The sequence below is a fragment of the Oreochromis aureus genome, linkage group 3 (genome assembly GCF_013358895.1).
Source record: "Oreochromis aureus strain Israel breed Guangdong linkage group 3, ZZ_aureus, whole genome shotgun sequence".
NCBI classification, from domain to species: Eukaryota; Metazoa; Chordata; class Actinopteri; order Cichliformes; family Cichlidae; genus Oreochromis; species Oreochromis aureus.
The window spans coordinates 19,581,392-19,604,942 of record NC_052944.1 but is presented as its reverse complement, the minus strand read 5'-3'; the positions used below and the strand labels follow the sequence as shown (position 1 = coordinate 19,604,942).

At 38.5% G+C, this 23,551-nt stretch overlaps 1 protein-coding gene across 1 annotated transcript; it reads right to left on the bottom strand.

Annotated features, from left to right (window-relative positions):
- Window positions 1-1,364: 1,364 nt before the first annotated feature.
- LOC120433435 (mucin-22-like) lies at window positions 1,365-14,769 on the bottom strand. The gene is made up of 6 exons (XM_039599614.1): window positions 14,669-14,769; window positions 12,957-13,005; window positions 8,408-12,870; window positions 5,820-5,881; window positions 5,590-5,735; window positions 1,365-1,396 (listed from the first exon to the last, which is right to left on the bottom strand). Exons 2-6 carry the CDS (start codon window positions 12,997-12,999, stop codon window positions 1,365-1,367), a joined length of 4,746 nt encoding a protein of 1,581 aa, XP_039455548.1. The 5' UTR covers window positions 13,000-13,005; window positions 14,669-14,769.
- Window positions 14,770-23,551: the final 8,782 nt, after the last annotated feature.

Below are 23,551 nucleotides of genomic sequence, written 5' to 3'. Positions count from 1 at the left end.
GCACACAAAAAATCTCCAAAACAGCGAGGCCGCGAAAGTGAACCACATTATAGCGAGGGACCACTGTATTGTAATTATGCCCTAGAACCAGCTAGCAAGGTTAAAAACAAACATACTGTTCTTAGTGCATGCCTGTTCAAGCCTTTGTGTTTTTGGAATTATGTTTCTGATTTATCTTGGCATGCAAATCCTTAGAATAAGGAAACCACTGTTGTACTTTTTGACTGACACATGAATAATAATCCATAGACAGACTGAACAGACTGCACTGACTGAAATTTGTGGTGTATATCAGTCATCATTAAGCAATTAAAAGGTGAGTGGTAAATAATTTTTTTTTTTTTTTTTTTTTTTTTTTTGGTGGTAAATAATTGACTTTAGGGAGTTGAAGTTCATATCATTCTGTATAAAAGGTGCTAAAACTTGAACGTTTCTTCCACAGGACCCACAAAAAACTCCAATATGCTCCACTAGCTAAATTCCACAATATGGACAATACATTGCCTGATGAAGACAAAAAGTGAATGCCAAATTGAAATCTATACACGTTTAGGAAGGCTTAAAAGCAAATGAGAGTAAATTGTTTATTTAATTAATTATGAGAGCAGTAAAAAAAAAAAAAAAGTGGATGACTGCAACACACCTTAATAACTTTTACTTATTAGTATTTGTTCTCAAGTTTTAAAAAGATACATTTCTAAAGCTACATTAAACAGGATCTTTGCTATAATTAGCTTTGTATATATATTCCATATATCTACAGTATTATTTGAATCATGAGATTAAAATACACTTACCTCTCATCTTCTCGTTCCTCACAAAACCGATAGATCCTCCACTTCTATTAAGTGGCTGTGTCCAAATTCAGGAGAAGGATGCTTGAAATGCCATATTTGGAGGCAATGACGTCACAGCAATGTGACGAAGGCTGTCCAAATTCGACAAGTCCTCCAAATGTGGCAACAAATACGTTCTTCTTTTCCCCGAATTTGTAGGATGGGTCGGGTGTATCCTTCGTGCTCTACCATATCCCAGGATCCATCGCGGGCCATACAGGAGATTTTTTTCTGATAACAATGGCTTTTGAGGCAGGAGTCAATGCAGGAGAGGAAAACACTTTCAAATGTGAGTATATGAAAATCTGGTGGTACAAAAGTTACATTTTTGTAGCGGTTGTGTTGTTAGGCTTTGGGCATCGGCACGGACATGTTTTTTTTATTAAAATAATCATGAACTAGCTTGTAATGGGTGTCCTGTTGGTTTTTCATACAGCCAATTTTGATTTTTTCGAATTAACCTTTTTGTGATATGTTTTAGGGAACAAAGACCAAACTCCTCAATTTATTAAAATGATGAGATAACGATTACTTCTTCACTGGGGTGAAGAATTTGACCACTGTGGCAAGGAGGTACAAGCATAAATCAATTTACACATCATATTTATATGACTACGGTTTTATTAACCCTCATGCTGTACAGAACCTGTTCTCTTGTGTTCTGTTGTGAAAACTTTTGGATTTGGGGATTAACATAGTTCCCATGGTTTTCTCTCTTCTTTTATTTTTTGTGTGTGATCAGGAAAATTCTGGAGAAGATGGGCCTGCAGGGGAAAGTCATCCCCTTGCAGGCCAGAAAGAAATGGGATAACTTAAAAAAAAAAAATACACTATGTAGTTATACAAGAAGATCATTTTTATTTGTCTACTGTGATTTTTGATTTTCTCTGCCTTTAGGGTTGCAAGTATCTAGGGTCAGGAGAGGGAGTCAGTGGGAAGCCCACTGGTGCTACTTGGCCCTGGTTTGCCCGCATGGATGAGGTGATAGGACAGAAGCCTTCCATTAGGCCTCCTGTCCTAATTTCCTCTCTCCCTGAGGACACTCCACGGCCAAGCGCAGCAGTGGGTGAGCAAAACGAAAGTGATTCAATTCAATTCAATTCAATTTTATTTATATAGCGCCAAATCACAACAAAAGTCGCCTCAAGGCGCTTTATATTGTACAGTAGATAGCACAATAATAAATACAGAGAAAAGCCCAACAATCATATGACCCCCTATGAGCAAGCACTTTGGCGACAGTGGGAAGGAAAAACTCCCTTTTAACAGGAAGAAACCTCCGGCAGAACCAGGCTCAGGGAGGGGCGGCCATCTGCTGCGACCGGTTGGGGTGAAGAAGGAAAACAGGATAAAGACATGCTGTGGAAGAGAGACAGAGATTAATAACAGATATGATTCGATGCAGAGAGGTCTATTAACACATAGTGAGTGAGAAAGGTGAGTGGAAGGAAAAACTCAATGCATCATGGGAATCCCGGCAGCCTACGTCTATTGCAGCATAACTAAGGGAGGATTCAGGGTCACCTGGTCCAGCCCTAACTATATGCTTTAGCAAAAGGAAAGTTTTAAGCCTAATCTTGAAAGTAGAGATAGTGTCTGTCTCCGAATCCAAACTGGAAGCTGGTTCCACAGAAGAGGGGCCTGAAAACTGAAGGCTCTGCCTCCCATTCTACTTTTAAATACTCTAGGAACAACAAGTAGGCCTGCAGTGCAAGAGCGAAGTGCTCTAATAGGGTGATATGGTACTACAAGGTCATTAAGATAAGATGGGGCCTGATTATTTAAGACTTTGTATGTGAGGAGCAGGATTTTGAATTCAATTCTGGATTTAACAGGAAGCCAATGAAGGAAGCCAAAACAGGAGAAATATGCTCTCTCTTTCTAGTCCCTGTCAGTACCCTTGCTGCAGCATTTTGGATCAGCTGAAGGCTTTTCAGTGAGTTTTTAGGACATCCTGATAATAAAGAATTACAGTAGTCCAGCCTGGAAGTAATAAATGCATGAACTAGTTTTTCAGCATCACTCTGAGACAGGATATTTCTAATTTTAGAGATGTTGCGCAAATGGAAGAAAGCAGTCTTACATATTTGTTTAATATGTGCATTGAAGGACATGTCCTGGTCAAAAATGACTCCAAGGTTCCTCACAGTGTTACTGGAGGCCGAGGTAATGCCATCCAGAGTAAGAATCTGCTTAGATACCATAGTTCTAAGATTTTCAGGGCCGAGTACAATAACCTCAGTTTTATCTGAATTAAGAAGCAGAAAGTTAGCGGCCATCCAGGTCTTTATGTCTAAGTGATGAGGAAGGGGTTGGCCAATCACAATAGGGAGAAAGAGGAAAAGATACAGGGATGATGAGCTGCTAGAACTCATCAGAGAGGACATGAGGCAACAAAGAGAGGCTGGGGAGAGTAGAGCGAAGGAGAGCTGGGAGAGGATGGACAAACTGTTTTCAATTCCTGAAAGATTAGTTCTAGAATGAGAAATATATTTATTTGAATGTATTTTTTACATTGCTATATGTGTTGTGTTAGTTTAAAAGTTTTGTGTTATTAATAAATTGATTAGAACAAACAATAACTCTCACTGAACTCATTTTATTTACAGGTATTTGTAACATGTTTGAACATAATGCTAACTTTGAACAGTTTTACATGGATATTTATTTGATGACAATAAAGTAAGAAAAAAAATATTTACAGTTGGTCACACGGGATTAACCTGAGTGACCTGTTCCTGGACCGTTTCTTTAACAACTGTAATAGCTTACAGGAAGTCTCTGGCAGTACTGCTGAATCTGCCGAAGTAAGATCAGACTTGGATGGGGCAGCGCATGTGCATGCGGTTTGTCTTTTCTGGTTGGGGAGTGGAGAATCACACAGGGTGGTCTGCAAAGAGAGCTTTAGGATGCTTCCTCCCACTGTCCACTGCATTGTCCATCCACAAGTTTTGCAGTGCTGGCTCAATCGACGGCTGCCACACCACTAACATGTTTTCAGAAATATGCAAGCAGGAGACGATGGATGCTATATTACTATTAGTATAATACTTCTAACTCTGTAGCAGACAACAGTTGATGAAGTGCTATGTAAAAAAAAGAAACCACAAGATTAGATTCTATAAGTTTCGAAGACATTTAGTTTATATATTTTATATAATACAGTACATGTGTACGAATGACCGGCAATAATTCAGTCACTGAAATTATCCATGAAACTAGCTAAGTAATTCCTAAATGCACGTAGATTAAAGAAACTTATTTTACCTGGATATGATTGTCTCTGATTAGCCTAAGGTACAAAACATGCCAGCGACGATGATTAAGTTTTTCCAGTTTTGGTTAATGACACTTTCATTATCTGACAACAGAAGCAGTTACTTTTCTACACGGGACCAGCTAGGATTACTTTGCTTCCTGAATCAATGAAATCATGATTTAAAAACTGCATTTTGTGTTTACTCTTTACATTTACTCTTTGTATTTACTTTGTCTAATAATAAAATTTGTTTGACGATCTGAAACATGTGTGAAAAGCATGCAAAACACTAGGAAATCAGGAAGGGTGCAAAAACACATTTCACTGTACATGCATTTAAATATCATCATTGTTATATCATTGATATAAGAAATTATATGCATGTGTTAGTTTATTTATATATCTGTATGTAGACGTGTAGAAGTCGCATAGAAGGTTGTTGAAATGGTATTACTAATTTTTTCAGTTTTTATTTTTGTGTATTGTTTATTCATCCTTAATTTTTTCTTTTTTCCTGTTATTTATGACATTTTATTTATAATCATTATTGTTATTTATTTATTTTAATGTTGATTTTACAGTCCTACAAAGTAAGTTGGGATATCTCTTCTTGGTAGTCCCAGGAGGTGTACAACATGGCCATGTCACCAGGTCACTGACTGACTTCTACACACAACATTAATCATATACAATTGTAAATAAATATGCCGTTATGAGTTATTATTTAATTACATCAGTTATGCAACAAACAAATATCAGAATCACTTAGATTTAGATTTTTTGTCAAAGTTATCCAATACAACACAAACATAATGCATACAATACAAGAATAAGATACATACAACAAATATATTTAAATATTGACTGGTAAAAGTGACTGGTAATCATAGGATATTAGGTATCATAGGTATCATAGGACAGGATATTTTCACACATCTTATATTTCCTGGATGCCAGGTGAGGTGATGCTATGTATCACTTCATTTCTTTCACAGCCAGATTCAGGAGCTGAGGAGATGCTTTATGGATATAAAACTTTGTCTCACTGATATGTCTAACTTACATTATGACATTATCTCTTACATTATAAATTGACAACCAATGACACCTTCGTCAGAAATTATGTTCAAGTTTATACTGATTGATTACATAAAGGTTCGTTTTAGCTTTAGTTACTTCTAAATCATATTGTGATTGCTCTTCATCAGAAGTTCCTCGTGGATTTTCTGTTGTAAAAATCATTTTTCATACCCAGTCACAGGAGACATTTCCTCACGTTATTTCACAAGAGCATCAACTCAGATGTTATTGCTGGCCTGACAGGAGCCATGACAGCAGCACCATACAGGAGGCAGTGAGGAGACTGATCTTGTGGCTCACTCCATGTGACACTTTTGTAAATGTTGACAAAAAGAAAAAAAAATGCATTGCGTTCAGAAAACTGTTCTAAAATATAGAAACATGTTTGACATGATTGTATTAAATATATCTTACGTGTGCCGTTCACAAATATAGAACTGGTTTCAATGTCAAAGGGTGTCTTCTTGGCTGCATCAATCAAAACTTGCGCAATCTCATTCGCATTAGGGACCAGTGACAATGCAAATCCAATGTCCATGTCATTGACAATGGACCCATTACTGCAAAAGGAATAACCCCAAACTTTATTTTTTTACTTTATTTAGTTTAAATATTTGTGAAATCGTATACCATAAACAATATACCTGAATGCAGTCACGGTGATGAAGCGGAACGAAGGAAATCTTGCCTGGTAGAAAGGTTCAAGCTGCAGAAATATGAATAAACACACTGTAAGTATGTATTCATTGCTTTTGGGGCTTGTGCTCCTTCACTTCCATGTTATTTGTGATATGTTATTTGCATGTAATCTATGTAATATCATAGTGCAATTAATATTCAATATTTTCTTTCTGTTCATCCAGCTGCCCCTAATTTGAATGGTTAGCACATAATGAATATGTCACAGGCCACATTTATGCTTTATCTTTCTTCTTTGATCACTTAGAAATCATGGCATCCAGTTGGTAAAAATAGAAACCCCAGCAGTTTTACTGTGGAGTTTTAGTTCAGTTACATGGTGCAAATATTTTTCCACATTGTTTATGGGATATAATGTATATGATTTTTTTTTTTTTTTTTTCTCAGTCTGTATAATATTAGTAACAACGGAAAACTTGTTGACTTTAGAAAGGAGACCTGAAAGTAGGGATAGAAAAAGGACAAGCATATCATTTGTTTGCTTTTTTTAAGGTATGCTACAGAAATACTGTTATGTGACTTTATCTAGAAATTCTGCAATTAATTAGAGTACAGACATTTAATTATTGTTCAACTTGAAAAAAACAAACTTACTGCTGTCCTTATCAGTATAGCTCGTTGTTTAAACGCTGTGGATGATGAAGTCAGCAAGTCAGTCGTAAATATCCCTTTAACAGATCTGAATTTCACCGCCAGTATTTTGACTGGCTCAGTGGTTGTTACAGTTGTAGTGGTTGTAGGGTTCACAGTTGTAGTTGAAGCTGTAGTTGTATTTGTTTCAGGTGTGGTGTTTGTAAGATTTGCTGTGGTTGCATTTGTAGGGGTAGTGATCATTGGTGTTGTAGTGTTCACAGTTGTTGTTGAAGCTGTTGTAGACACAGTAGTTGTATTTGTTACAGGTGTGGTGCTTGTAAGATTTGCTGTGGTTGCATTTGTAGGTGTAGTTGAAGCTGTTGTAAATGTAAAAAAAAAAGGAAACAAGGTGTTGCTTTAACAAACTGTTCTGAGACATCGTGAATTTTAAATATGATCATATTAAATATTTTTCACCTAAATCGCTGACTGAACACTTTTTTTTATACATATTAAATCTAATTTAAAGTGTATCACATTAAATTGTTATCTTTGTGGGGGGTTTTTTAGAAAATATTTATATGAATAACTACATGGGTGTTCATGCCACAGAAAATAACTGTATATAATGTCAAATATGAATCTGTGTATTGCCTTGTTTAAAATAAATCCTTCAGCGACATGTGTGACTTCTGTTTACTTACTGTTTACTTGGGTTGCTACAACAGACGTTGAATCAATACTCAGGTTGAAAGTGTTGTTGGGATTAGACACAGCTGTGACTAAGGTTTTTGCAACATCTGCAGCCTCTGGGATTTCTGCAGGTGTTATCGTGTTGTTAAACACAATTTCCACTTCAGCTTCAGTATTTGATGTTCGTGTTCTGGTCCCAGCTTGTCTAAAAGAAGAAAAAACAAAAAATGTCAATTTTTAATTAAATATCCTAAATTAACAGTATTTTTAGTCATTCTCAATAATAAGCTTGGTGTTGCTGAAAATGAACAAAAGTAAAAATATTACCTAAATGCTATGACAACAACATGGCTGAAAAGTGAACCATATTGAGCTCTATAGATGAATTCATACTGTGCAAAACAAACATGCAGAAAATTAATTCATTCAGATATTGTTGTAATCAGCTCAAAATTTAACAAAACTTGTGAATGCATCTCAGTATTTAACTCACCACTAGAACCACTTGTTCCTCAAGTGCCTTAAATTGTGGACTGGTTTTATCTTCGAGTTCAGGCACAAAGGGTCTAAACAAAACTGCTGCAAGAACGACAACTGGTGCACGAACTACCGGCACTGCTGTTGTTGTCGTTGTTGTTGCCGTTGTTGTTGGCTTTGTTGTTGGCTTTGTTGTTGTTGGGTTTGCTGTTGTTATTATTGTTGCTGTTGTTGTTGGTTTTGTTGATGTTGCTGCTGTTTTTGTTGGCTGTGCTGTTGTTGTTGTTGTTGTTGTTGCTGCTGTTGTTGTTGGCGTTGTTGTTGCTGCTGTTGTTGTTGGCTTTGTTGTTGTTGATGTTGCTGCTGTTGTTGTTGGATTTGATGTTGTTGTTACTATTGTTGTTGCGGTTGTTGTTGGGTTTGTTGTTTTTGTTGCAGCTGCTGTCGTTGTTGTTGCTGTTGGCTTTGTTGTTGTTGATGCTGCTGTTGTTGTTGGATTTGCTATTGTTGTTGCTATTGTTGTTGTTGCTATTGTTGTTGGGTTTGTTATTTTTGTTGGAGCTGCTGTAGTTGTTGTTGCTGTTGGCTTTGTTGTTGTTGATGCTGCTGGTGTTGTTGTTGTTGGATTTGCTGTTGTTGTTGCTATTGTTGCTACTGTTGTCGGGTTTGTTGTTGTTGTTGTTGCAGCTGCTGTTGTTGTAGGCTTTGTTGTTGTTGTTGTTGTTGTTGCTGTTATTGTTGTTGCCGTTGCTGTTGGGTTTATTGTTGTTATTACAACTGCTGTTGTTGTTGGCTTTGTTGTTGTTGTTGTTGTTGTTGTTGTTGTTGTTGTTGTTGTTGTTGTTGCTGCTGCTGTTGTTGTAGCCGTTGTGGTTGCTGTAGTTGCACTTGAAACTTCAGTTTTTAAAACTGCAATTGCTGTTGTCTCTGTAGTTGCAGTTGAACCTTCAGTTGTTGACGTTATAATTGCTGTTGTTGGAGCTTCAGTTGCCGTAGTTACTCTGCCAGTTGTTGCGATAGTTGCAGTTAAACCTTCAGTTGTTGTTGAATGTGTAGTTCCTGTTGTTTCTGTAGTTGCAGTTGAACCTTCAGTTGTAATTGATGCTGTAGTTGCTTCAGTTACTGTAGTTGCTGTTTCTTTTGTTGCTGTAGTTTCTGTAGTTGCATGTGAACCTTCAGTTGTTGTTGATGTTGTAGTTGTTCTTGTACCTTCAGTTGTTGTTGATGCTGTAGTTGCAGTTGAACCTTCAGTTGTCGTTGACAATGTAGTTGCTGATGTTTTTGTAGGTTCAGTTGTACCTACACTAGTTGTTGAGGCTGTGGTTGATGTTGTACCTTCAGTTGTTGTTAGTGCTGTAGTTGCTGTTGTTTCTGTAGTTGCAGTCAAACTTTTAGTTGTTGTTGATTCTGTACTTGCAGCTGTGCCTTCAGTTGTTGATGGTGTAGTTGCTGTTGTACCTTCAGTTGTTGTTGATGCTTTAACTGCTGTTGTTGAAGTTGTACCTTCCGTTGTTGTTGATTCTGTAGTTGCTGTTGTTTCTGTACTTCCAGTTGAGGCTTCAGTTGTTGTTGATGGTGTAGTTGCTGTTGTGCCTTCAGTTGTTGTTAAGGCTGTGGTTGCTGTTGTACCTTCACGTGTTGTTGATGCTGTAACTGCTGTAGTTGCAGTTGTACCTTCCGTTGTTGTTGATTCTGTAGTTGCTTCAGGAACTGTTGTTGCCTTTGTTTCTGTAGTTGCAGTTGAACCTTCAGTTGTTGTTAATGCTGTGGTTGCCGTCGTACCTTCAGTTGTTGTTGATGCTGTACTTGCAGTTGAACCTTCAGTTGTTGGTGATGCTGTAGTTGCTTCAGAAACTGTTGTTGCCTTTGTTTCTGTAGTTGCAGTTGAACCTTCAGTTGTTGTTAATGCTGTGGTTTCCGTCGTACCTTCAGTTGTTGTTGATGCTGTACTTGCAGTTGAAACTTCAGTTGTTGGTGATGCTGTAGTTGCTTCAGGAGCTGTTGTTGCCTTTGTTTCTGTAGTTGCAGTTGAACCTTCAGTTGTTGTTAATGCTGTGGTTGCCGTCGTACCTTCAGTTTTTGTTGATGCTGTACTTGCAGTTGAACCTTCAGTTGTTGGTGATGCTGTAGTTGCTTCAGAAACTGTAGTTGCTGTTGTTTCTGTAGTTGCAGTTGAACCTTCACTTGTCGTTGATGCTATAGTTGCTGTTCTTTCTGTAGTTTCAGTTGTACCTTCAGTTGTTGTTGATGCTGTAGTTGCTGTTGTACCTTCAGTTGTTGTTAAGGCTGTGGTTGCTGTTGTACCTTCACTTGTTGTTGATGCTGTAGTTGCTGTTGTTTCTGTAGTTGCAGTTGTTTCTGTACTTTCAGTTGTACCTTCAGTCATTGTTAAGGCTGTGGTTGCTGTTGTACCTTCAGTTGTTGTTGATGCTGTATTTGCTGTTGTACCTTCAGTTGTTGTTAAGGCTGTGGTTGCTGTTGTACCTTCACTTGTTGTTGATGCTGTAGTTGCTGTTGTTTCTGTAGTTGCAGTTGTTTCTGTACTTTCAGTTGTACCTTCAGTCATTGTTAAGCCTGTGGTTGCTGTTGTACCTTCAGTTGTTGTTGATGCTGTAGTTGCTTCAGAAACTGTTGTTGCCTTTGTTTCTGTAGTTGCAGTTGAACCTTCAGTTGTTGTTAATGCTGTGGTTTCCGTTGTACTTTCAGCTGTTGTTGTTTCTGTAGTTGCTGTTGTTTCTGTAGTTGCTGTTGTTTCTGTAGTTGCAGTTGAACCTTCACTTGTTGTTGATGCTATAGTTGCTGTTCTTTCTGTAGTTTCAGTTGTACCTTCAGTAGTTGTTGATGCTGTAGTTGCTGTTGTACCTTCAGTTGTTGTCAAGGCTGTGGTTGCTGTTGTACTTTCACTTGTTGTTGATGCTGTAGCTGCTGTAGTTGCAGTTGCACCTTCCGTTGTTGTTGATTCTGTAGTTGCTGTTGTTTCTGTAGTTGCAGTTGAACCTTCAGTTGTTGTTGAATATGTAGTTACTGTTGTTTCTGCAGTTGCTGTTGAATCTTCAGTTGTTGTTGATTCTGTAGTGGCCGTTGTACCTTCAGTAGTTGTTGATGGTGTGGTTGCTGTTGTGCCTTCAGTAGTTGTTGATGCTATAGTTGCTGTTGTGCCTTCAGTTGTTGTTAAGGCTGTGGTTGCCGTTGTATCTTCAATTGTTGTTGATGCTGTAGTTGCTCTTGTTTCTGTAGTTGCAGTTGAACCTTCAGCTGTTGTTGATGCTGAAGTTGCTGTTGTTTCTGTAGTTTCAGTTGTACCTTCAGTAGTTGTTGATGGTGTAGTTTCTGTTGTGCCTTCAGTTGTTGTTAAGGCTGTGGTTGTCGTTGTACCTTCAGTTGTTGTTGATGCTGTAGCTGCATTTCTTGCTGTTGTACCTTCAGTTGTTGTTAATGCTGTAGTTGCTGTTGTTTCTGTAGTTGCAGTTGAACCTTCAGTTGTTGTTAATGCTGTAGTCACTGTTGTTTCTGTACTTGCAGTTGCACCTTCCGTTGTTGTTGATTCTGTAGTTGCTGTTGTTTCTGTACTTCCAGTTGAACCTTCAGTTGTTGTTGAATATGTAGTTACTGTTGTTTCTGCAGTTGCTGTTGAATCTTCAGTTGTTGTTGATTCTGTAGTGGCCGTTGTACCTTCAGTAGTTGTTGATGGTGTGGTTGCTGTTGTGCCTTCAGTAGTTGTTGATGCTATAGTTGCTGTTGTGCCTTCAGTTGTTGTTAAGGCTGTGGTTGCCGTTGTACCTTCAATTGTTGTTGATGCTGTAGTTGCTATTGTTTCTGTAGTTTCAGCTGTACCTTCAGTTGTTGTTGATGCTGCAGTTGCTGTTGTTTCTGTAGTTGCAGTTGAACCTTCAGTTGTTGTTGATGCTGTAATTGCTGTTGTTTCTGCAGTTTCAGTTAAAACTTCAGTTGTTGTTTGTGCTGTAGTGACTGTTGTACCTTCAGTTGTTGTTGATGCTGTACTTGCAGTTGAACCTTCAGTTGTTGGTGATGCTGTAGTTGCTTCAGAAACTGTTGTTGCCTTTGTTTCTGTAGTTGCAGTTGAACCTTCAGTCGTTGTTAATGCTGTGGTTGCCGTTGTACCTTCAGCTGTTGTTGTTTCTGTAGTTGCTGTTGTTTCTTTAGTTGCAGTTGAACCTTCACTTGTTGTTGATGCTATAGTTGCTGTTCTTTCTGTAGTTTCAGTTGTACCTTCAGTAGTTGTTGATGCTGTAGTTGCTGTTGTACCTTCAGTTGTTGTCAAGGCTGTGGTTGCTGTTGTACTTTCACTTGTTGTTGATGCTGTAGCTGCTGTAGTTGCAGTTGCACCTTCCGTTGTTGTTGATTCTGTAGTTGCTGTTGTTTCTGTAGTTGCAGTTGAACCTTCAGTTGTTGTTGAATATGTAGTTACTGTCGTTTCTGCAGTTGCTGTTGAATCTTCAGTTGTTGTTGATTCTGTAGTGGTCGTTGTACCTTCAGTAGTTGTTGATGGTGTGGTTGCTGTTGTGCCTTCAGTAGTTGTTGATGCTATAGTTGCTGTTGTGCCTTCAGTTGTTGTTAAGGCTGTGGTTGCCGTTGTACCTTCAATTGTTGTTGATGCTGTAGTTGCTGTTGTTTCTGTAGTTGCTGTTGTTTCTGTAGTTGCAGTTGAACCTTCACTTGTCGTTGATGCTATAGTTGCTGTTCTTTCTGTAGTTTCAGTTGTACCTTCAGTAGTTGTTGATGCTGTAGTTGCAGTTGAACCTTCAGTTGTTGTTGAATATGTAGTTATTGTTGTTTCTGCAGTTGCTGTTGAATCTTCAGCTGTTGTTGATTCTGTAGTGGCCGTTGTACCTTCAGTAGTTGTTGATGGTGTGGTTGCTGTTGTGCCTTCAGTTGTTGTTAAGGCTGTGGTTGCCGTTGTACCTTCACTTGTTGTTGATGCTGTAGCTGCTGTAGTTGCAGTTGTACCTTCAGTTGTTGTTAATGCTGTAGTTTCTGTTGTTTCTGCAGTTTCAGCTGTACCTTCAGTTGTTGTTGATGCTGTAGTTGCTGTTGTTGTTGTTGGGGCAGTTGAACCAGTTGTTGTTGCCACAGTTTCTGTTGTTGTTCCCACAGTTGAACCAGTTGTTGTTGTTGCCACATTTTCTGTTGTTGTTGACGCAGTTGAAACAGTTGTTGTTGTTGCCGCAGTTTCTGGTGTTGTATCCACAGTTGAACCAGTTGTTGTTGTCACGTTTTCTATTTTTGCAACAGCTACTGAACATGTGAACAGTAACATTTATTTTTTCTATTTCTGAGACCTGTATCATAATTTTTTTGTAAAGTACTCAGTTACTTACCCAAAATGGTTAACAAAACAGTCATGGCTCGACCAGCACCCATTGTGTCCTGAAATATTTGACATGTGCATATTTGTTATGAACTGCAAGTTATTAATATTGATATGTAAGTGTGTATTCATGCTATGTTCATTCAAACTTGCTGTTTTTTTCTCTCTCTCCAGACACACTGCCAATGCATGTTTGGGATCATTGTCATGCTGAAAAATTAAGCTGCTGCCAATCAGACACTTTCCAGATGGTATTGCGTGATTGATCCAATTCTGGTGGTACTTTTCTGCATTCAGAACTTTTGTCAAAAAGATTTTTGTCAAAAGTTTTGACAAGATCTCCAACACCACTTGCCCTAAGTGGACTCAAGTTGATAGGCATTTTTAAAATATCGAATTAAAGTAAATGGAACAAATTATATCTGCCTAAGAACAACCTAATAATAATAACTTAATAAGTTGTCCAGCCTAAAAACAATTACATGAACTAAATTTTCAGGATCACTCCGGGACTGGATGTTTCTCATTTTCTGTGCAGATAAAAGAAAGTAGTTCTACATATTTATTTAATGTGGGCACTGAATAACATTTCCACCCTCAAGATTTCTCACAGTTTTCCTGTAGGCCAAGGTATGGCATTCAGAGTAAGTATCTGGTTAGACACTGTATTTCTCAGATTTTTAATGCCAAATATATTAACCTCTTTTTAAATATAATTTAGGAAAATAAATGATGTAAGTCTTTACAATAAAATTTAGATACTTAAGATATTGGGGAATTTTAAGATATTTGGTGTGTGCCATCTGGCTTCATAGAAAAATACAGCAAGGTATCATCTGCATAGCAATGAAAATATGTGGTGTTTTCTATTATTAACTAAGGTAACTGTGTACCCTGTCGAACTACATCAATAATTTTCATGTGTGAATTACAGTCCTTTTTAAAAATTGAAACCTATCAGATAGAATTCCAACCACTGCAGCACATCTTCTGTACTACCAACAGTCTATTCAATTCTCTGTAGTAAGATGCTCTGAACATTAATGAATGCTGCTATGAGGGTTTGGCAAAACAAGCACAGAAACAAGAGTACTGCCAGAGGCCAAAACATGGTCATTCATAACCTGTAGTATCATGAATTGTTAATCCAGATCAAAAATCATCAAAATCTGCAAATAATCTCCCAGCTGTTTTGTACCTACTCTTCCAACAGTTTGTGAAATAAAAGGAAGGTGGTTTATGGTTTAATTTTAGCCACATTAAAAGCTTGCAGATGACAAGACAAAGCAGGACAAGAGGCACAGAGACATGACTGGAGAAACAGACAACTAAAACTGGAGACACGAGACTTAACAGGAAGGCACACAGGAGATGCTGGGGAGGACACACAGAGGGAAGACCCAGAAAAACAGGGCATGAAAGGAAACAGACTAAATAAATCAGTCCCTTAGAAGTAGGAACACAAACGAGGAAACAAAGAGCTGCAAGAAAACTAAACTATACCAAACCAAGACTAAGAAACAAATCACCACAACAATAAACAGGTGCTAAAAAGTCTATAAACCAAACTACTGGGTCAATGACCCACGTTCCCTAACAGTGGTAAGTTATCTGATAATAGAGGTAACAGACATAAACTGATCTTATGTCAAATGTACTGATTTAACAATACACAGAAATCAAGCACAACACATACAATTCATGCATATATAAACAACTCACCCAATACAAAAGAAAATAAAATGTTCTTTTTGCTTGATGTTTCTACTTTATTCCTGTGAATCCAGATGAGTCTATTTAAATGTCTAACTCTGCAAGCCTTTCAACGTCTGGACCAGGCTACATCAGTCGTGGCCTTTATATAGTCAATGAAAAATGCAAACGATGTTTCTCAAAGAGGAAATTGATTTGAGTAATGCTATGCAACTTGGCAATCAGTCATCTTATTATATCACCTGTCAGCCTTGTGGTTTCTTGGCTTGCTCTCATCATCTTTCCTGCAGAACTAGTAACTGGAAGCAATCGCAAACAAAAAATCCTAGTGACATGAAAACGAGTGAAAAGATATTCTACACCATATTCAGGAAATATTGTAAATTGTGTTTGTGGTTATTAGGGGGTTTTTTTTAAATACATTTTAAAAAGTGTTTTACTAATCTTTCATAAAATGATCTATGCATATAGCACATCCAATGTCCAATGTCCACTATTGTCTGTCTGTATATTTATTATTTCAAACATTTGTTTCACGACCAGGTGCAGTGATTCATTTTGTATACCTCACAGCTTTTATACAAAGCCAGAGATTTCTGTGTCACACAAATCTATTTAAATATCTCTCTTTTGGTCGCTGGCAATAGTGCAGAAGATAGTTCAACACCGTTGTCACTGTAAGTTAAATTCTAAGATATTTTTTTCTGATTTATCAGTAGTACATTAAATAAACACTGACAAAACACAAGATAAAATTCTGACAATGTCAGAGTTTTTGACACTGTCAGAACTCAAGCATGAACTGTTAGTTAATGCAAGATTATTATCAGAGGAGGTCAGGAGAAAGGTATCAAAGAGAATCAGCCCATTTCAGGTCAAGAACCCAATTACTGTTAGGATTAACCAGGGAGTAGATAAACTGACAAGGTCACATAGCAAAACTAACATAAACTACCTAACATTTAAGTACAAGACAAATTTAATTGCATAAATACATACTTAAACAAAACAAAGCCCTTTCTTATAGTGTGTGTGTGTGTGTGTGTGTGTGTGTGTGTGCGCGCGCACGCGTGTGTGTGTGTGTGTGTGTCACATACAACTATGTGTCACATATAAGGGTGTGATCTGATCTTATAAAACAGCTACATACCAGAGAACAGTTGTTGGACCAAATGACATGGCTAATCCACTTCACTTAACAGTTTGCATTTAGTCTTTGAGTCTTCTAGTCAGAGTGTAATATGTAAAGTCTGTGAGAATAAATTACTCTTTACCTATTAGAAATGATGAGCACAGCCATAAAAATCTCTAATTAGTGGCAGGACCAAGAAAACCAGATGTTTCCACGACTATTTCCACCAGTCCTGTAGTCACATCATGTAACTAATTATGAAACTGGGGCGCCTAAGTTTATTTTGTCATCGTAATGTTGAGTATTCCTTTCACCAGATATCAGTAACTTTAAGAAAACAAACAAACTGGTATTTACTTGTAAACAATTTGCACAAATCTTTAATGAACATTTTTTTGTTTTTGTGACGTGCTGTTAGTTATCACCATCTGCTTTTAAGAACAAGACTGTGCCAGAGAATAAAACAACAATGTAAGTCTTTAGTCACTACTAGATCATGCACATCGATTTCAGTTCAAAACATATACATGGTTTTGTATAATTAAAGTATTTAGTCTTTATATGGCCACTCAATATATTTATATTTTGGGTATATGGTTGAAACTACACTTATTTTCTCAAGCCATATCTGGCTGTTTATCATCAGTTTTAAGAATGAGTTTGTCTTAAGAATCTATTAAACTTTTTATACTAGAAGAAAAGGGAAAATTAAGAGGTGTTTGAGTGATAGCTTTGGGGATTCAGACTATGCATCCTACCACAACTGAATTTGATGTGGCTGATTTGATTTTGGTGGCTGTGGCTCAGGAGGTAGAGCAGGTCACCTACTATTCAGAAGCTTAGTTGTTGGATCTTCACCTGCTCCAGTCTGCAGAGACTAAGATACTAACCCGAAGTTGCTCTCAATGCATCCTTCAGACTATGAATGTGTGTGAATGTTAGATAGAAAGCACACAGAAAAAGCATAGAAAAAAGTGGCGAATGAGGCAATTGTAGAAAGCATTTTGACTGGTCAGTTAGAATATAAAAGTGATATATTAAAAGCAATCCATTTAAAATTTACACCTCAATATTAATTGAACTCTGGAATAGGTAGTGCCTACATCATTTTCTTGGAAGAGCTGAGAAAAAAAAACCTGCCAGTGACACTGATCATAGACTAAAACCAGGAAAGACGGCACTAGAAATTCTGTTATGCATTTTGAGACCATTTTGTATTTGGAATTACACATCATAATTAACAGTTACATTTAGAATGTCAATACAAATCCCACCAGACTTCTGTTAGAATTGAAAACAACAAAAGTCTGAATGAAATGGAATGGCAAAAGGTACCACAAGTATAACAAGTAGATTGAAGAGTTTAATGTGACTTCCATAATGAGAGGACTTTAAAAAAAACTTTGAGGATATAAAAGAGCATGACCTAACAAATCAACATTTTGGTGTAATTGGTTATTACATTTTTAGTAGGGATTTTAATGCACTAGATTTAAACAGTATTGTTTTTGTCTTTTAAATCACATGTCAGTCAATATGTCTGCACATGAATCTTTCAGAGAGGACACAAACTGACAAAAATTGATATTTTGATGGCTCATGTTTTGGTCTTCTTTCATACAAATTTTAAACATAGGCAAATCACCATTATACCAACACATCATTAGTTTGAATAAGGAAGTAACTGCTTACAATAAGTTTAGTGGCCTAACACTGACAGTAAATCGTTGAGAATTTAGACTGAGAATAAAATTAGGATCTCTGACGTTAGTTGAGGGTGTGAACAGCTATTATCTTTTAACAATGACTGATCGGTAAAACTTGAGGAACATGACAAAGATCTGTTTTAAGAGACATCTATCAGTGGATAACAATGAAAAGCAGAAACCTGAATCAAAAGAGAAAAAACATGGGTCTTTTAAAATGAATTGCTCATTGGTTTTCATTTTAAAATCTTTTTAATACTTTCACTGCAAAACATGTTTAAAAAAAGGCTCAATCCTGCATTTACGTATCACATCAAAATCATATTTTATTAAAGAAAACATTTTTTAAGGCAGAAATAACTAAATGAACATAAGTACAGTAATGTCAAGTAAAATAAGGTATACATAAAAAAATACTATTTATTTTTTTACACTTTCTAACAATAAGAGAAGGGTTCTGACCACATTGTATCTCCCGTGTAAGTTAGGTGTGTGTTCATGTATACGTGTTCTTGTGCATTCGTGTGTGTGTCTCTGTGTTTTTGATTCCTAGTAAATGTGTGTCTGCAAACCTTTAGAGAAGCATATGGTCATTGCAATAAAGAAAAGCTTATCACTATTCTCTAAGGTTCACCTTGTGCTTTGATGCCACTTTTTCTGCTGCTGATATTTGTAATTAATTTTAATTCAATTTTCAATTCAATTCAATTTTATTTATATAGCGCCAAATCACAACAAAATTCGCCTCAAGGCGCTTCATAGGTACAGAGAAAAACCCAACAATCATATGACCCCCTATGAGCAAGTACTTTGGTGACAGTGGGAAGGAAAAACTCCCTTTTAACAGGAAGAAACGTTCGGCAGAACCAGGCTCAGGGAGGGGCGGGGCCATCTGCTGCAACCGGTTGGGGTGAGAGAAGGAAAACAGGATGAAAGACATGCTGTGGAAGAGAGACAGAGATTAATAACAGATATGATTCAATGCAGAGAGGTCTATTAACACATAGTGTGTGAGAAAGGTGACTGGAAAGGAAAAACTCAATGCATCATGGAAATCCCTGGCAGCCTACGTCTATTGCAGCATAACTAAGGGAGGATTCAGGGTCACCTGGTCCAGCCCTAACTATATGCTTTAGCAAAAAGGAAAGTTTTAAGCCTAATCTTGAAAGTAGAGATAGTGTCTGTCTCCCAAATCCAAACTGGAAGCTGGTTCCACAGAAGAGGGGCCTGAAAACTGAAGGCTCTCCCTCCCATTCTACTTTTAAATACTCTAGGAACAGCAAGTAGGCCTGCAGTATGAGAGTGAAGTGCTCTAATAGGGTGATATGGTACTACAACGTCATTAAGATGAGATGGGGCCTGGTTATTTAAGACCTTGTATGTGAGGAGCAGGATTTTGAATTCAATTCTGGATTTAACAGGAAGCCAATGAAGGGAAGCCAAAACAGGAGAAATATGCTCTCTCTTTCTAGTCCCTGTCAGTACTCTTGCTGCAGCATTTTGGATCAGCTGAAGGCTTTTCAGGGAGTTTTTAGGACAGCCTGATAATAAAGAATTGCAGTAGTCCAGCCTGGAAGTAATAAATGCATGAACTAGTTTTTCAGCGTCACTAAGAGACAGGATATTTCTAACTTTAGAGATGTTGCGCAAATGGAAGAAAGCAGTCTTAAATATTTGTTTAATATGTGCGTTGAAGCACATGTCCTGGTCAAAAATGACTCCAAGGTTCCTCGCAGCATTACTGGAGGCCAAGGTAATGCCATCCAGAGTAAGAATCTGGTTAGATACCATATTTCTAAGATTTTCAGGGCCGAGTACAATAATTCATATAGCAATACCACCATAAATTACCTAACAATTTAAGTAAGAACGAACGTGCACGTGTGTGTGTGTGTGTGTGTGTGTGTGTGCACATGAATGTTTCAGATGCATATGATTAATAAAGAACTTATTTGCCAAATGACATCCACATTGTTTTTATAGTTTTACTAATCCGCTTTAATTAACAGCTGGCATTTAGCAAAGCAATTCTTTTACTTAACTGCAGGCATAAGTCTTTTATTCAGACTATGGGATGACAGCCGTGTGTGACAGATGACACATATACAAGAGAATGACAATTTTCCCACTGGAATGTTGAGGCTTCGTTTTACCGGATACCATCTGTCTACTTGTCAACACTTTTTTACCATCGATGGCTCATAATTGTAGTCCCTGTGAATTCAATGAAGAAAATGTGACTTGCAACTCCAGTAGGCCACTCTAAAAGTGAAATACAGCACAGCATGGAATTTTTGTTTTGTTTTGTTTTGGTAACCTGTTGTCACCTACCGCCCTAACTGTCTCCTTTTAGAAACAAAACCCTGAAAACTCGACATTCCAGAAGTTCTCCTTTCGTGTTTCCACTGCTTATTACAGTGGATCACTGTCAGTTTACAACAAAGTCTTGTGCAATGACCTTTCTAATCCAAGTAGACACAGTGAAGGAGAATAAAACAGCAGCATTTAAGTGTTCAGTCACAACACTTTCAATTTACAAATCTTTATCACTTTTAAATATTATGTATTTTGTAAATATTTATAAAGAAATTTGAGTCAAAAGTGAATCAATTCTGGTGGGCGGCTGCATTGCAAGCGGTGGCGCTGGAGCTGATCCAGAGGGTGGCCATGAGGAAGACCGTGGCACAGGCGAAACCATGACTGGAGCCTCTCTGGTTGAACCTTGGCAGGTGTAGGACCAGACGAGGCGGGTGGAAGAGCTGCAGATGATGGTGTGGGAGCTGCAAGTGGTGGAGCTGCAGATGACAGTGTGGGAGCCGCTGGTGGTGAAGCTGCAGACGATGGGCTGGGAGCCACCGGTGGTGGAACTGTTGACGACGGCGTGGGAGCTGCCGTTGAGGAAACTTCTGGCTAAGATGAGGCAGGGCCAGCAGGTGCAGAAACCTCTGGCTGAGATGAAGAAGAGCTCACAGCCGGCTCTGGATGCTGTGTTTGCAGGCCAGGCGATTGAGCTAGAGACTGAACTGGTGACTGCGCCATACACTGAACTGGCTACTGAACGAAAGACTGAACTGGCAGCTGAGTGAAAGACTGAACTGGTGGTTGAGCGAAAGATTGATCTGGTGGCTAAATAGATGGCTGAGCTGGTGATTGAGCTATTGCTTGATCTGGCAATGTTGGCATTTCTGCAGCCTGAGCTGATAGAGCTCATGCCTGAGCTGGGAACAAGGCTGCTAACTGCATTAGAGACTTAGCTGGGGCCTGGAATATTGGTTGTGGAGGTGGATGAAATGGTGGACTACCAGGTTGCTGAGCTAGCTCTTCCAAGCCACCACAAAATGACGACAATAGTTGGACGGGTTCACCTGAGCCTCCAGCGAGGTTAGGTTGGGTCGTGTGAGCCTCTGTTTCCAACTGAGCTCCTCCACCGAAAGGGAGAGCGCTGCTTCCTGCTGCTAGAATAAATCACAGTCCGCTGGGTCCTTAGCATGCAATCCTAGCACGGGTTTTGTCATTCTGTCAGGCTTCGCAGTGTGGAGAGAAGGGAGACACAACCCAAATGCATGACTCACAGTGAAGGATAAGGATTGTGTTTATTATAATAGATTAGGAACATAAGATGGCTGACTGGATGACTGGCTGGCTGAACTAAACTGAGATACAGAACTGGGATTGACAAGACAATGAACAGGAGGAAACTCAGGACTTAAATACACTGACTGATGATGACGATTAGAGACCGGTGAGTACACAGCTGAGCTTAATCTAACTAATGACGCATAGGAAGTAGAACTAGAACATAATAGACAACGGGCTGACATAATACAACAGGAAAATGTGAATATGTGGAAACTAAAGAGAGAACATGAATAAACTGAAAACACTGGGTCAAAGACCCAGGACCCCTGACAGCATCTGGCCTGGAATATGATATTTTCCACAACAGACTTTAGCGATTGTTAGGGTGATTTGGTTAAAAGTTGTCAAAAAATCAGACAGTGAGAGATGAAACCATTAATATCTCCCTGCATTTTTCTGCTGTCCGTCAGAACAACAGCAGTCTAACGGAGGTCAGGGTAAGTTGTCACAGTTAAAGGTGGGACAATACCAGTATTTTGTAATGGGAAGCAAAAACCAGTTTCAGGTTCTTTTAAGATACTGAGTGGAGCTTGAGGAATGTGTCAGGTACACGTTTTATTAAATGAAAGCTGTCAGTCAGACACCAACATTTTTTTCCTTGCCTTATTTCCTCATTCCTGTAGAATGAGGAAATAAGGTTTTATATTTAAAACCACACAATTTTTTATGTGTAATCAAATTTTATATACCAGAAACTGACAGCTCATTAAGATCATTTAAATTAATACATCCAATTTGTAACCTGTGTGAAAGATGTAATGGTTACTGAATATGGTATCCAAATTTTCGTTATACCACATTAAGCTTTACTTTCTTGTGTAATTTCATAGGTAGCTCCTTGGCTACATTTCAGCTTAGTAACTAAAAGGCTTACTGACATATTCAGACTGTTCATCTATGACATTGCTAGAGATGAAAAACACAAAATTTCAACAAAAATGCTTCACAACACTCTTAAGAGACAGAGTGGGAATAAAAAATTGACTTTGCAAATGTTAATGTAACTACCAAATGTCTAGGAACAAGGGATTTCCAGGCCTGGACCTGCTCTAGAGCCCCCTCACAGGGGGACATGCCCGGAACACCTCACACAGGAGACGCCCAGGAGTCATTCTTGTCAGGTCGAACCACCTCAACTGGTTCCTTTCGTTGTGGAGGAGATGAACGAACTAACTCTATCTCTAAGGTAGAGGCCAGCCACTCTTCAGAGAAAGCTCATTTCCGCCGCTTGTATCCACAATCTTGTTCTTTCGGTCACTACCCAAAACTTATGACCATAGGGGAGGGTAGACTGACTAGTAAATTGAGAGCTTCGCTTTTACCCTCAGTTCTCTCATCAAATGCCTTCTCCAAGTCCAGAAAACATATGTAGGCTGGTTGGGCAAACTCGCATGCACCCTCATGTACAGTGGCTTGCAAAAGTATTCGGCCCCCTTGAACTTTTCCACATTTTGTCACATTACAGCCACAAACATGAATCAATTTTATTGGAATTCCACATGAAAGACCAATACAAAGTGGTGTACACGTGAGAAGTGGAACGCAAATCATACATGATACCAAACATTTTTTACAAATAAATAACTGAAAAGTGGAGTGTGAGTAATTATTCAGCCCTCTTTGGTCTGAGTGCAGTCAGTTGCCCATAGACATTGCCTGATGAGTGCTAATGACTAAATAGAGTGCACCTGTGTGTAATCTAATGTCAGTACAAATACAGCTGCTCTGTAATAGCCTCAGAGGTTGTCTAAGAGAATATTGACAGGTCAGGGATAAAGTTATTGAGAAATTTAAAGCAGGCTTAGGCTACAAAAAGATTTCCCAAGCCTTGAACGTCCCACAGAGCACTGTTCAAGCGATCATTCAGAAATGGAAGGAGTATGGCACAACTGTAAACCTACCAAGACAAGGCCGTCCACCTAAACTCACAGGCCGAACAAGGAGAGCGCTGATCAGAAATGCAGCCAAGAGGCCCATGGTGACTCTGGACGAGCTGCAGAGATCCACAGCTCAGGTGGGGGAATCTGTCCATAGGACAACTATTAGTCGTGCACTGCACAAAGTTGGCCTTTATGGAAGAGTGGCGAGAAGAAAGCCATTGTTAACAGAAAACCATAAGAAGTCCCGTTTGCAGTTTGCCACAAGCCATGTGGGGGACACAGCAAACATGTGGAAGAAGGTGCTCTGGTCAGATGAGACCAAAATGGAACTTTTTGGCCAAAATGCAAAACGCTAACACTGCACATCACTCTGAACACACCATCCCCACTGTCAAATATGTTCTGGGGTGCTTCTTTTCAGCAGGGACAGGGAAGCTGGTCAGAGTTGATGGGAAGATGGATGGAGCCAAATACAGGGCAATCTTGGAAGAAAACCTCTTGGAGTCTGCAAAAGACTTGAGACTGGGGCGGAGGT

What these genes read in the sequence shown, in the direction of transcription:
- LOC120433435 (XM_039599614.1), bottom strand. Translation starts at nt 12,999, where the DNA reads ATGGGTGCTGGTCGAGCCATGACTGTTTTGTTAACCATTTTGG. An exon ending in TGTTTTGTTAACCATTTTGG is followed by an intron (nt 12,871 to 12,956) that starts GTAAGTAACTGA and finishes CATGTTCAGTAG; the next exon opens with CTGTTGCAAAAATAGAAAAC. An exon ending in CAACAACAACAACAAAGCCA is followed by an intron (nt 5,882 to 8,407) that starts ACAACAACAGCA and finishes ATATTTCTGCAG; the next exon opens with CTTGAACCTTTCTACCAGGC.